This window comes from Camelus dromedarius, chromosome 10 (assembly GCF_036321535.1).
Source record: "Camelus dromedarius isolate mCamDro1 chromosome 10, mCamDro1.pat, whole genome shotgun sequence".
In the NCBI taxonomy this organism is placed as follows: Eukaryota; Metazoa; Chordata; class Mammalia; order Artiodactyla; family Camelidae; genus Camelus; species Camelus dromedarius.
In genome coordinates this window covers 1,829,171-1,842,097 of record NC_087445.1, presented here as the reverse complement: position 1 = coordinate 1,842,097, position 12,927 = coordinate 1,829,171, and the positions used below count along the sequence as shown (strand labels likewise).

The window sequence follows — 12,927 nt, the reverse complement described above, 5'->3', positions numbered from 1 at the left end:
GATGGACCTTGAGCACATTATGCATTATGCTAAGCAAGATAAGTCAGAAGGAGAAAGACAAATATTATATGATTATCACTTACATGTGGAATTTTAAAATGCCAAACTTTAAAAAACAGAGACTAAAGCTGTAGTTTCCAGGGAATGGGAGGTAGGGAACGGGACAGATGCTGTTTAAGGGCACAAATTTGTATTGAGTATTAAATAAGCCCTAGAGATATAATGCAAAGTAGAGTAAATACAGACAACAATATTGAATTGTAATCATCAAACTTGCTAAGAGACTATAACTTAACTATTTCAACTACTAAAAAGAAAGGGTAATTATGTAGTATGATAGAGGTGCTAATTACTACAACAGCAAACATATTATCATATATAAATGTATCAAATTAACAAGTTGCACACCTTAAATTTACATAATGTTATATTTCAAACATATTTCAATGAAAAATTAAAAAGAAAAAAAAGGTATTGTGGCTAAAAAGTTCTCCAATCTTGAAAGGGAAATGAACATCCAGATTCATGAAACTCAAAGGACCCCAAATAAGATTAATCTAAAGTAAAGTATATTGGAACACATTATCAAATTGTCAAAAGTCACAGAGAGAATTTCGAAAGCAGCAAGAGAAAAGTGACTCATCACATAGAAGGGAATTCCCATAAGATTATTAGATTTCTCAGCAGGAAACTTGCAGAGTAGGAGAGAGTAGGGGTGATACATTCAAAAGAAAAAACCAGCCAACCTAGAATACTATACCTGGTAGAACTATCTTTTACAAATGAAGATGAAATAAAGTCTTTTTCTAGATAAAGAAAAACCAGTGGAGTTTGTAACCACTAGACCTGCCTTATAAGAAATGCTTAATTAAGGGAGTTCATCAAAATGAAATGAAATTACATTAAACAGCAACACGAAATAATCTCACTAATGAAGGGAAATAAATAAATATACCCCATGTTTCAAACTGAAGAATTAATGTTAAAATGTCCCTATGATCCAAAGTGATCTATAGAGGCAATGCAATTCCTATCAAAATCCCAATGGCAATCTTTACAGAAATAGGAAAAAACTATCCTAAAATTCATATGAAACACAAAAGACCTTGGATAGCCAAAACAATCTTGAGAAAGAACAATGCTGGAGGCACTTCAAAATATATTATAAGGTTATAGTAACTTTCTGACTTCAAAATATATTATAAGGTTATAGTAACAAAAACAGTATGGTAAAGGCATGCAGACAGAGTTATAAACCAATGGAGTAATAAAGGAGCCCAGAAATATACCCACACATCTACAGTCAACTGGTCTTCAACAGGGTGCTAAGAACACAAAATGAGGAAAGGACAGTCTCTTCAATAAATGGTGCTGTGAGAACTGGACATCCACATGTAGAAGTTGAAATTGGACTCTTGTCTCACACTCTATACCAAAATCAACTCAAAACTGATTAACAACTTAAATGTAAGACCTGAAACCATAAAACTCCTCAAAGAAAACATGGGGGAAAAAGCTCCTTGACATCAGTCTTGGCAATGGTTGTTATATGACACCAAAAACATGGGCAACAAAGGCAAAAACAGACAAGTGAGACTGCATCAAAATAAAACCTTCTGAACAGCAAAGGAAATAATCAACAGAGTGAAAAAAGTAGGATGGGAGAAAATATTTGCAAATCATCATAATAACTATTGGGGGCAAATATCCAAAAAATACAAGGGAGTCATACAACTCAACAGCAAATAAGCAAAGAAACAGATAAAAAATCGGCAAAGGATTGAAGTTGACTTTTCTCAAAAGAAGCCATACAAATGGCCAATGGATATATGAAAATGTGCTCAACATCACTAATCATCAGAGGAATGTGAATCAAAACCACAATGAGGTATTACTTCACACCTGCAGAGGATGACTGCCAAAGAGACAAACGATAAGTGTTGGTAAGGATGTGGAGAAAAAGGAACCCTTGTACACTGTTGGTGGGAATGTAAATTGGTACTTCCATGACACAAAACTACAGAGTTTCCTCAAAACACTAAAAATGGAACTACCTTATGGGCCCATAATCCCGCTTCTGGGTGTAAGTCCAAAGGCAGTGCAATCAGGATCTCAAAGAGATATCTGCACTCCATGCTCACCGTAGCCTTAGTCAGAATAACCAGGATACGGAAACAATCTAAAATGTCTGTTGGAAGATGAATGATTAAAGATGTGGTATGTCTATACACAGTAGACTACTATTCAGACACAAACAGGAAGGAAATCCTGACATTTGTCCCAACATGGATAGAACTAGAGGACATTATGCCAAGTGAAATAGGCCAGACACAGAGAGACAAATACTGCGTGATCTCAGTGGAATTCAAAACAGTCAAACTCATAGAAACAGAGAGTAGGATATTGGTTTACAGAGGCTGGGAGATAGGGAACAGGGAGATGTTGGTCAAGGGGTACAAAGTTCAATCACCCAAGATGAACAAGCTATGAAGATCCAATATACAAATGTGACCATAGTTAACAATACTGTATTGTATACTTGAAATTTGCCAAGAGGGTAGATCTTAAGGGTTCTCACCCTCTCCCAGCCGCCCCCCCCCAAAAAAGGGCAGCTATGTCAGGTGACAAATATGTTAATTAGCTTGATTGTGGCAATTATTTTATAATGTATACGTATATAAAAAATCAAGTCTTATACCTTAGATATATAGTTTTATTTGTCATTGCACCCCAGTAGAGATAGAAAAAAATGCACAAAAGCCATGAACAGACATCTATTATCTACGGATATACAGATAGCATATGAACACATGAGAAAATATTTAACATCACTAGCCATTAAAGATACAAAATGAGATAGTACTATAGACCTACTGCAACCACTGATACAAAAAAGAGTGACAACACCAAGGACTAGGAAGGATAGAAAGTAACTGGATTTCTCACACACTGTTGGAAGAAATGCAAAATTACACAGCCACTCTGGAAAACAGTTTGGCAGTTTCTATTTTTTAAATTGAGGTATAGTTGATTTACAATGTTATATAAGTTTCAAGTGTACAATATAGGGATTCACAATTTTTAAAGGTTTTTACTCCACTTATAGTTATTACAACATATTGGCTATATTCCCTTTGCTGTACAATATATCCTTTTAGCTTTTTATTTTATACATCGTAGTTTGTAGCTCTTAATCCTCTACCCCTATCTTGCTCCTCCCCTTTTCCCTCTCCCCATTGGTAACCATTAGTTTGTTTTATCTGTGAGTCTGTTTCTTTTTTGTTATGTTTACTAGTTTGTCTTATTTTTTAGATTCCACATATAAGTGGTATCATACAGTATTTGTCTTTCTCTGTCTGATTTATTTCACTAAGCATAATACCCTCCAAGGCCATCCATGTTGCTGCAGATGGCAAAATTTCACTCTTTACAGCTGAGTAGTATTCCATTGTATCTATTCATCTGCTGATGGACACGTAGGTTGCTTCCATATCTTGGCTGTTGTAAATAATACTGCTGTGAACACTGGGGTACACATATCTTTTCAAATTAGTGTTTTCATTTTCTTTGGATAAATACACAGGAGTGGAACTGCTAGATAATATGGTGGTTCTATTTTTAGTTTTTTGAGGAACCTCCATACTGTTTTCCACAGTGGTTGCACCAACTTACATTTCCACCAACAGTGTACAAAGGGTCCCTTTTCTCCACATCCTCACCAATATTTGTTATTTGTGGTCTTTTTGATTATTAGATTTTGGCAGTTTCTTAAAGAACAAAACATACGCTTACCACACAACTCCAATTACACTCCTGGGCATTTATCCCAGAGAAATAATAATCTATGTTCACATAAAAATCTGAACATGAATGTCTGTAGCATCTTTATTTATAATAGCCCCAAATTATAAACAACCAAAATGTCCTTTAATAGGTGAATAGCTAAACAAACTATGATACGTTCACAGAGTGGAATGCCATGTAGTAAAAAAAGAAATAAACTATTGATACACACCACAACTTGGGTGGATCTCAACCTCAACACCTTAGATACTCTATGATTCCATTTATACAACATCCTGTAAATGGCAAAATTAAAAACAAAACCAAAAACAATCTGAAAACATTTTCTTCTTAAAAAGGCAAGCCAGAGATGGAGGAAAAAATGTTTGTAAAACATATTCTGATAAATCTGAACTCCTTCAACTCAATAATAAAACCAAAACAAAAAACCTAAACTAAACAAAAAAATGGACAAAAGATTTGATGAGGCACTTGATTAAAGGAGATTATGAATGGGTAAAAAGCACATGAAAAGAGGTTCAACACTGTTAGTTACCAGAGAAATGCAAATAAAAACCCAGTAAGATATAACTCGACATTAACTAAAATGGTTAAAAATAGTAAGTCTTACCAAACCAAACGCTGGTTAATAAAGAGCAATGAAAACTCTCAGACATTGTTTATAGGCATGAAAAACAGTAGACCCAACTTGGAAACACCTGGCAGCTGCTTTTAAAGTTACACTTAAACTTATCAAAGGACCCAGCAAGCCCACTCCTAGGTATTTACACAAGAAACGAAAACATGGTGACACAAAGACTTATATGTGAATGTTCGTAGTGGCTTTATTCATAATAGCCGCAAACTAGAAAAACATCCGTGTGTCTGTCAACCGAAAGGATAACAAACTGTGGTACATGCACACAAAGGAATACTGCTCAGGATAAAAAGAATAAACTAGTGATACACAGACAGACACACACACACACACACGAGTCTCAAAAGCAGTATGCTAAATGAAAGAAGCCAGACAGAAGACAGTATACACTTTATGATTCCATTTATATGAAGTTTGAGAAAATGAAAAACTATTGAAACAGAAAGCAGGTCAGTGATTACTAGGGGTCTGAGAAGTAGGGATGAGAAGAGGGGACTCATTGCAAAGGGGTACAAGGAATTTTGGGCGGATGATGAAAATATTCCAAATCAGGATTTTAATGATGGTAATCTACCGTGTAATTTTTTTAAAGTCATTAACTTATACACTAAAAAGTGCTGAATTTTATTTCCCATTTAATATATACCAACAAAAAATGATTAACACTTTAAAAAAGAAAAAACAGAACTGCATTCTCGAGGGAGTCACATGGGAAGGCCTGCTCACCCACTGAGACGAGGTGGCTGTAGTTCTCCAGCATCACGTCTCTGTACAGGGTCCTCTGAGCAGGGTCCATCTGCCGCCACTCCTCCTGGGTGAACTCCACGGTCACATCCCTAAATGACACTGATGCCTGGAATGGCATATTTCTAATCAATGTGAGGGTTTAGATTCAGACATGGAAAATAATTTTGAACACTAACTCTTACTATGTTTACTGTTAAAGCTTAAGAAAAGTGCTATAAAGGATGACTAACTATAAAAATTCTGAAGATAGAGGGTAAGACAGTATTAGATTAAAAAAAAAGCAGGGCGATATTGCTCACAATCTAATATAAACACAGAAGTGAGTAGGAAGAGCAGGGCACTGGTGAGAGCCCAGAAAGATGTCCAAGCTTAAACTGAACAAGACTGAAAAAAAGTGGGTAGTAGGAATAATGATAAACAGAGTCAATTTCCTATCTGAATACAAGCGACATAGTTTAAACGAGTGAGGAAAGGCTAGACACAAATGTCATTGGGATAACTAGATGGCCCTCTAGGAAAAGACAGATCTATATCTCACACCACAGAGCGGGAAAAACTTAAAATGTTTGAGATCTAAATGTAAAAAATAAAGTCGCATTCTAGAAGACTAAAGGGAACAATTTTGGCGGGTAGAAAATCCCTAATGATGACTGTTAATCCAGGAATCACAAAAGAAAAAACTGCTCAACATAAAAGTCAAATGCCTTTATGGCAAAAAAAAAAAAAAAAGAAAAGAAAAGAAAAAACGTCACAAGCAAGGCAAAAATACAAAAAACTTGGAAAACTGTGCAATTTATATTGCTAAAAAAGGGCTATAAAGACATACTGGATATAGTAATTAAAATCAGCACACCAATAGGAAATGAGTAAGGGATAAACAGATCAACAAGAAAGAAATATAGATCGATTACAAACAAAAAAAGATGTTCCACCTCACTCATGAGAAGAGGAAAACTTGTAAAACTAAATATATCATTTTTCAATCACACTGGTAAAAAACTCAAAAGTGTGATGGCACACTCTTATTTGTAAGGTTGTGGAAAAAACACACTCTCAAGACTGTTGGCTCTACTTTAAATTACATCCAGAATCTGATCACTTCAAAGGAACAAACACTGTCATGACCATCACTTCTTGCTAGGATTGCAGAAACAGCCTCCTGTATTGTTCCTGCTTTCACTCCTACCCCATTAGAGTCTCTCTTCAAAACGTAGAAGAGTTATTCTTTTAAACTGTAAGTCAAAACTATACTTTTGACTCCAAAGAATAAAAATAAAAACTCTCAAAACCCCCCATAGAAATAATGTGTTTATGAATTAGAAGACTCATTGTGATCAAGATGTTAATTCTCCCCAAATTGATCTATATTACAGAGTCAGTGCAATCAAAATCAAAATTTCAGCTGGCTTTCCTGACATACATAAGCTGATTGTTAAAACTTTCTATAGAGAATCAAAGGACCTAGAATATCCAAAACACTTAAAAAAAAAAAAAAAAGAACCAAGTTGGGAGACACATATTATCTGATTTCCAGAGTTACTGTAAAGAGGTGCTTATCAAGAAAACGTGGTTTTAGAAAAAGGATTAAGACCATCAAAAGTGAACAGAGTCCAGAAACAGACCCGTACATAGGTTACTAGTTAATTTCCGTCCGAGGTGCCAAAGCCATTCAGTGGAGAACGCACATTCTTGTCAGCAAACGGTGCTGACAGTGGGGTATGCAGAGGCAGAGCGCACACACATGGCAAGTATATGCTCCTCTATGCCCAATGTTTAGGTTCCACCGCCAGCACAAAATACTAAGACCCTCAGACACAGAAATTCTCAGTTTGAGACTGGGCCAACCTTTGTCCTTCTCTGACTGGCAGCCTCTATACTAAAATGAAATTTTAAAGCTGATCAAAAAAGGAAAATATTGATATAACAGATAAAGACTTTGAAATCCTAAGAGAATATCATCAACAAGTTCATAAAAACACATTTAAAACATAAATAAAAATGAACAATTTCCTATGAAAATGTAATAACAAAACTTATACTCAGAAAAAAAAAATTCAGCACAGACTTATGACCAATAAATTAAATAATCAAAGTCTTTATGCAAAAAGTCTTCAAAGGCCTAAATTTAAAAATGAGTTTCACAAAATCTATATGTAACACAATTTTCTCATCTAAATTATTATTAAAGAAAAGGAGCAGGAAGATGCTCCATTTCCATTTATGAGATTATGACCATGATACCATAATCGGACAGAGAAACAAGAAAATATAGTCGAATCCAACTTGTGGATACAGAAATAAAAATCATAAATACAGTATTAGCAAAAAGTCTTACAAAGGTATGTAAGAGCAACTTACCACACTTACCAGCAATTAGGGTCTACACAGGCATTTAAGTTAACATTAGAAAATCCATTTTACTGTTTACAGTATTTATAGATTAAAGGAAATAAGCTATAACTTTATTCCAACAGATATACAAGATGCAAACAATATAATTCAATGCATATTCATGACCAAGCGTGAAAACCGAGCAAACTGGTACCTGGAGGGAACATACTTTCCCTGACAAAGGTTACCTACCAAAAGCTGACGGCAAACTAACAGTTAACAGTAAAGCCGGGTGTATTTCCCCTCAAGATTGACTTCATCTATTTCTCTTTTTCCATTTAATGCATAGATCCTGCTGAACCTTATAAATCCTTTACAGTATAAAGTAGGGGATGATTAAAGGGCTCACCTGAAGTATGTTCATTTTCTGCTCTTGGGAGAGTAGAGACCTGTGGTTCAGCTGAGGGGACAGAAAGACAGGTGTCATGAGATTTGGGCCTGCCTTACAGCTCCTAGATTCAACTCCCCAGATTTCAGCACCCCAGTTGGGGATCATTTTCCCTATAGGCATAGGGTCCTCTGGGCCTGGAAAAGGCACCAGAGGGATAACGTACAGGCGACGCCACCTGTCTTTGTGTGACTCTGAGATGACCGTGAAGCTTAAATCTGCAGTTTCTTACTGAGTGAATGTACACGTTTCTTGATTGTTTTAAAAGATAATGTGTGTGTCCCTCTGATTAACACAAAGGAAAACAACAGGAGATTGGTTGAATTAAATATACCAAAGGATAAAACACTGTTCTTTCATTAAAATTAACCTAGCAGAAAAATACCCATATGCATCATTTATCTACTTTTCTCAGTAACATCACTTACCCCCTGGTATAAACAATCCACAGAAAGCCTAGTAAATGAGATGGGATGCTTTAAGGCAGGGAATTTTAATTGTTTGTTTCAGCTGTGATGTATTTGTTGAAAGGCCCTCTTAATAAAATGCTTTTGGTGACTTACCTGTGAGAGAGTGAAGTGCACTGTTTCCCTCCTGATTTTGTCACAAACAAACTGGGTTTCCCTGGACAAGTCACTGAACCTTTCAGGCCCAATATCTTTAAAGATTTTCAAAAGAGTTAGAAGTAGATGCCCTTGGAAAACCTTTCATGTATCATCATTCTGGGATCCTGTGAGGTCAGGATGTCACTACTGTCACATGTGGCAGTGGCATCTGTAATGAGTGGGGGCCATTTAAGGGGTGTCGAGACAGCATTTCCTCCCTCTGCCCGGTTATCCCTTATCCCTAGGCCTCACCCTCACAAGCTTTCCAACAAAGTGGCCTATTCTGAGCAGTGCGCTCACCTTGCTCTTCTCAAGGCTGGCCCGAACCCCCGACTGTCATACAGGCTGGTGACTTCTGGAGGTGGCACCATCACCAAGACTGGCTCATTCTGGGCAAGGCGATTAAGAAATGCTTCTGATCGTTCAAATCTAGGATCTGCTCCTTTCTGGGCTCTTCTGTCTCTGCTCTGAAGCTCTGGAGAGAGATATAGGGTCATAGGATTGCTCTCTTCCAGGTAAGACTCCAGTTCACAGACTCCCTGCTTCCTACCTCTCAAGGGTCGCTTTATTTCAAGGCAATTGGGGCATGGATCCGAGAAACAAATTCATTTTAGCAGCGAAAGGCTGACTCTTGATATTCATTATAAATCAGACAAAGACAGACAGCCTGACAGTGCAGAAGGGACCAGGGACCTCTGTCTGACCCAAGGGACCTGAAGAGACAATGGAAATCCCAGAGCACACTTGACACATGGGAGGGTTGTGTACACATTCACTCTCCCTTGTATTTCTAGGAACTGGGGACAGGCCACTTTGCCAAGTGCTGTGAAGGCTACAATGACGGTTTTAGGCAGGTGTGATATTTAGACAAAGCCTGAGATTGGAAGTAAAGCATACCTGCCCTTGAATCCAAACTCACTCACCGCCAGCTAGTGAACCAAGCACATCGTTCCACCAACCTGAGCCTCGGTTTTTGTTAAAGTGATTATGAGGTTACATTAAGTCACCCAATGAGAAGAATAAAGTGCCTTCCAACTAGAATAGCAGTTGTCACTTACTCAGTGCTTAGGATCAGGCACTTGTCTGTACAAGTCCATTACTGTACAAGTAATGACTTAGATCTACGTTTCAAAACAACGCCACGCAACAGTCATTATTAATATCATTTTCAAATGAGAAACCAGACTCTTACCCAGATTCTTTTTGTCGCCCCTGCTTAAAGGTGACAGAGCTGGAATTTACCCGGGCCCTTCTGACTCCAGAGCTCGGGCCCTCACCGCAGATCCATGGCCACCGTCAGCGCTATAAATGCACTCCCCGCCCCTCCCGCTGCCGACCCGGGCTTTTTCCCCCGTCGGGCTGCAGGCGGGGCCGGGCATAAGGTCCCTACACACCGAGAACCGCACCGAGCACCTGCTCCTAACTAGACAGCCTGACCTGCACCCGGGGGCCCGAGGGCCGGGGTCCCCCCACCTGGCCTTCCCCAGAATGAGGGCCCGCCCGGGCGCTTACACCGGCATTGGTGGGAGGGAGTCCCAAAGACTTTCCGCTCCCATCTCTAGGCACAAATGCAACCTTCCCAGCTGGCTCCCCACACTCTCACCCCGGGTGCGCTCCCTTTATTTTCCGAGTAGACCCCTAGGTTGCCAAACCACTTCCCTTGAGTCCACAGGGGGACGAGTGAGGAGGCGGGGCTACGGCTGCACACGCGCAGAAGCAGCCCAGATGCCCCTTCCCAGGGTGCCGCGCGGTGAAACAAAAGGACTCGGGACTACAATTCCCACAGACCTCCGCGTCCTCTGTTAAGGTCATGCGTTGTTAAAAGTCTGCCCAGGCTTTCTCAGAGCCCGGCGAAAATAGGTTAAACTTGAACGTAACTGCCCAATGCAAAGGGTGGTTGGTCCTCTCTTCGCTCTACATTGAAATAGCTGCCTTTTCATAAGTCATTTGGAGACAAATGGGGAAACTTGAATATGAATTTGATATTGAAAATATTAAAATTACCATTACTTAGGTGAAGTGTGGAAAAATTTTGGAGTTATATAAAAAAATTGATTTTTTGGGAAAAAAAGAATGATTGAGGTATTTAGGATTAAAATTACATAGTTATAAAACTATAATTTTATAGTTTTTCAACCTGGGACCTCTACCCTGTTTCTGTACAGCCAACAATTCCATTAAACACTGAGCCCCGAATTGGCGCCCTGGAGCCCAGTGTGGGGATTCCACTGGGGGTGAAGAAAGGTACTGCAGGTGTGGATGCATATAGGGAAGCTGTTGGTATTTTTACAACAACATTGTTTCCTGCTGAATACTATTAATGTTTTAACAAGTTTTTGTTAATTAAATTACATTAATCTTGGATTTCTGTGCACGCTTTTGCTGACATTTATAATTCTTTGTGATTCTTTAAGGAATTACACATACAAGCACAAAAGTGCTGGTCAAACTATATTAAATCAATACTATATTAAATCTATCATAATGGAGTTTACCATAAAGATCACTAGTGGAGAGAAAGTGGTTGCTATGTATGTTCATTGAATAAATATTTACTGAAAACTTGCTGTGCAACAGAGATCATTCTACATGCATCAACATCAAATAAAAGATATTAAGTTCCCTATCCCCAAGGAGTTTATGATCAGGATTGTCAGGGTCACCTCAAGAAACGGGCGTCAATTGTCAAGAAATAAAAGGACACCTGAGGAAAGTCTAAAAAGCAGGGCTCTGAAAACATGGGTAACCATTATCACCACCAGGCTTATACTGAGGGTAAGTAATATGACTGGAACTTGGCAGAAAAGGCCACACTTATGAGAGAAGAGAAACATTTAATGGCCATTACATGGCTCAGCACAGACAGCCAAAGGAATAAATACTCAAACTTCATTTGTTCTCTTCCCTCTAATGTCCTATTCTCTCTTAAGCATTTGTAAACCTCATTCAATACCTATTCCTAGAATTTCATCCACATTTGTCTCCTCCAGACATCTTATTCCAGTCTTATTCTTGTCTGGCCCCTTCCACCCCTCAACTCGTTGAGCTACTGGACATGAATCAGTATAAATCTAAACTCAGGAAGGCTCTGTTCTCCACGAAGTGAGCTACTAAATATACCTCTTTAAACTCGTCCCCCCAGGGAAGATTCCTTTTCACAACACATTTCAGAACCACTAAGTGAAACTGTAGTTGCAGCAGCCATAACTTCCAATGATGCTATGTATATTGAAGATTCAGTTTGAAGGCGATTCAACTAGTATATGGTCACAGGTCTCCCTTGGGGACTTTGGGGGAAGGATTAATTATAGAAATTTGTGACTGAGTTATGAGAAATTTTGTCAAGGGGACCCAGCCTTCCCTTCATTTGTAGCCTCCTGTCCATAAAAGTAGGATATATCAAGGACTGAGAGAGAGGATCTGAATTCCTCGTGTGATGACTTGTGTTTTTTGCCCATGGGACCCAGAATTTCATATATAATAGATATATGTAACTCAAGAGGTATCTTAGTATGGTGCCCATCTATTCTATTTCACAGACTTCATGATTGAAGAGCCGCCACTACAGATCCCTTCAGGTCACCACAAATGATGGCTGTACATTACAAAAACAAGCAAACAAAAACCCCCCCAAATTATTGATTTGATAACTGTCTTCTTTTTTAATGTTTATAGTTACAACTAGAAATTTTCCTCAGTACGGCTTCCACCATACGTTTTGATAATGTTATGTTTTCACTTTCATTTCTCTCAAGGTATTTTCTCATTTCCCTTGTGACTTCTTTGACACACTGGTTCTTTTAAAGTGTGTTGTTTAACTTATATATATTAGTGAATTTTGCAGTTTTCTTCCTGTTTTCGTTTTCTAGCTTTATTACCAATCAGCAGATATTTTGAATGATTTCGGTCTTTTAAAATTTACTGTGACTTTTTTTGTGGTCTAACATATGGTCTTTCCTGGAGGATGTTCATATGCATCTGAGAAAAATGTGTACTCTGCCATTGTTTGGTGAATTCTGTGTATATCTATTTAATCTAATCGGTTTGTAGTTTGTTCAAATGACCTATATCCTTATTAATCTTCTGACTTATTGATAGTGGGGTATTGAAGTCTCCAACTACTATTGTAGGATTATTTGTTTCTCCTTTCAATTCTGCCAATTTTTTGGTCATATTTTAAAGTCTGATGTTTAGCATGTATGTTTGTAATTGTTATTTTTTTGGTGAATTGACCCTTTTATCAACAATATAATGTCCTTCTTTGTTTCTTGTAACAGTTTCTGGCCTAAAGTCTATTTTATCTGATATTAGTATAGCCACTCCAATTCTCTTTTGGTTACTATTTTCATGGAATA

The 12,927-nt window shown here is 38.0% G+C and overlaps 1 protein-coding gene across 1 annotated transcript in view; it reads right to left on the bottom strand.

The window, feature by feature from the left end:
• Nucleotides 1–10,284, bottom strand: part of ZNF782 (zinc finger protein 782) — a 35,779-nt gene extending 25,495 nt beyond the window's left edge. Inside the window, exons 1-4 of the mRNA XM_031447214.2 lie at nt 9,765–10,284; nt 8,873–9,047; nt 7,929–7,979; nt 5,168–5,294 (exon numbers count right to left, since the gene is read on the bottom strand). Of these exons, the coding sequence (XP_031303074.1) occupies nt 5,168–5,294; nt 7,929–7,943 (142 nt within the window). The 5' untranslated portion in view covers nt 7,944–7,979; nt 8,873–9,047; nt 9,765–10,284. The remainder of the gene's footprint in view (nt 1–5,167; nt 5,295–7,928; nt 7,980–8,872; nt 9,048–9,764) is intronic.
• Nucleotides 10,285–12,927: the final 2,643 nt, after the last annotated feature.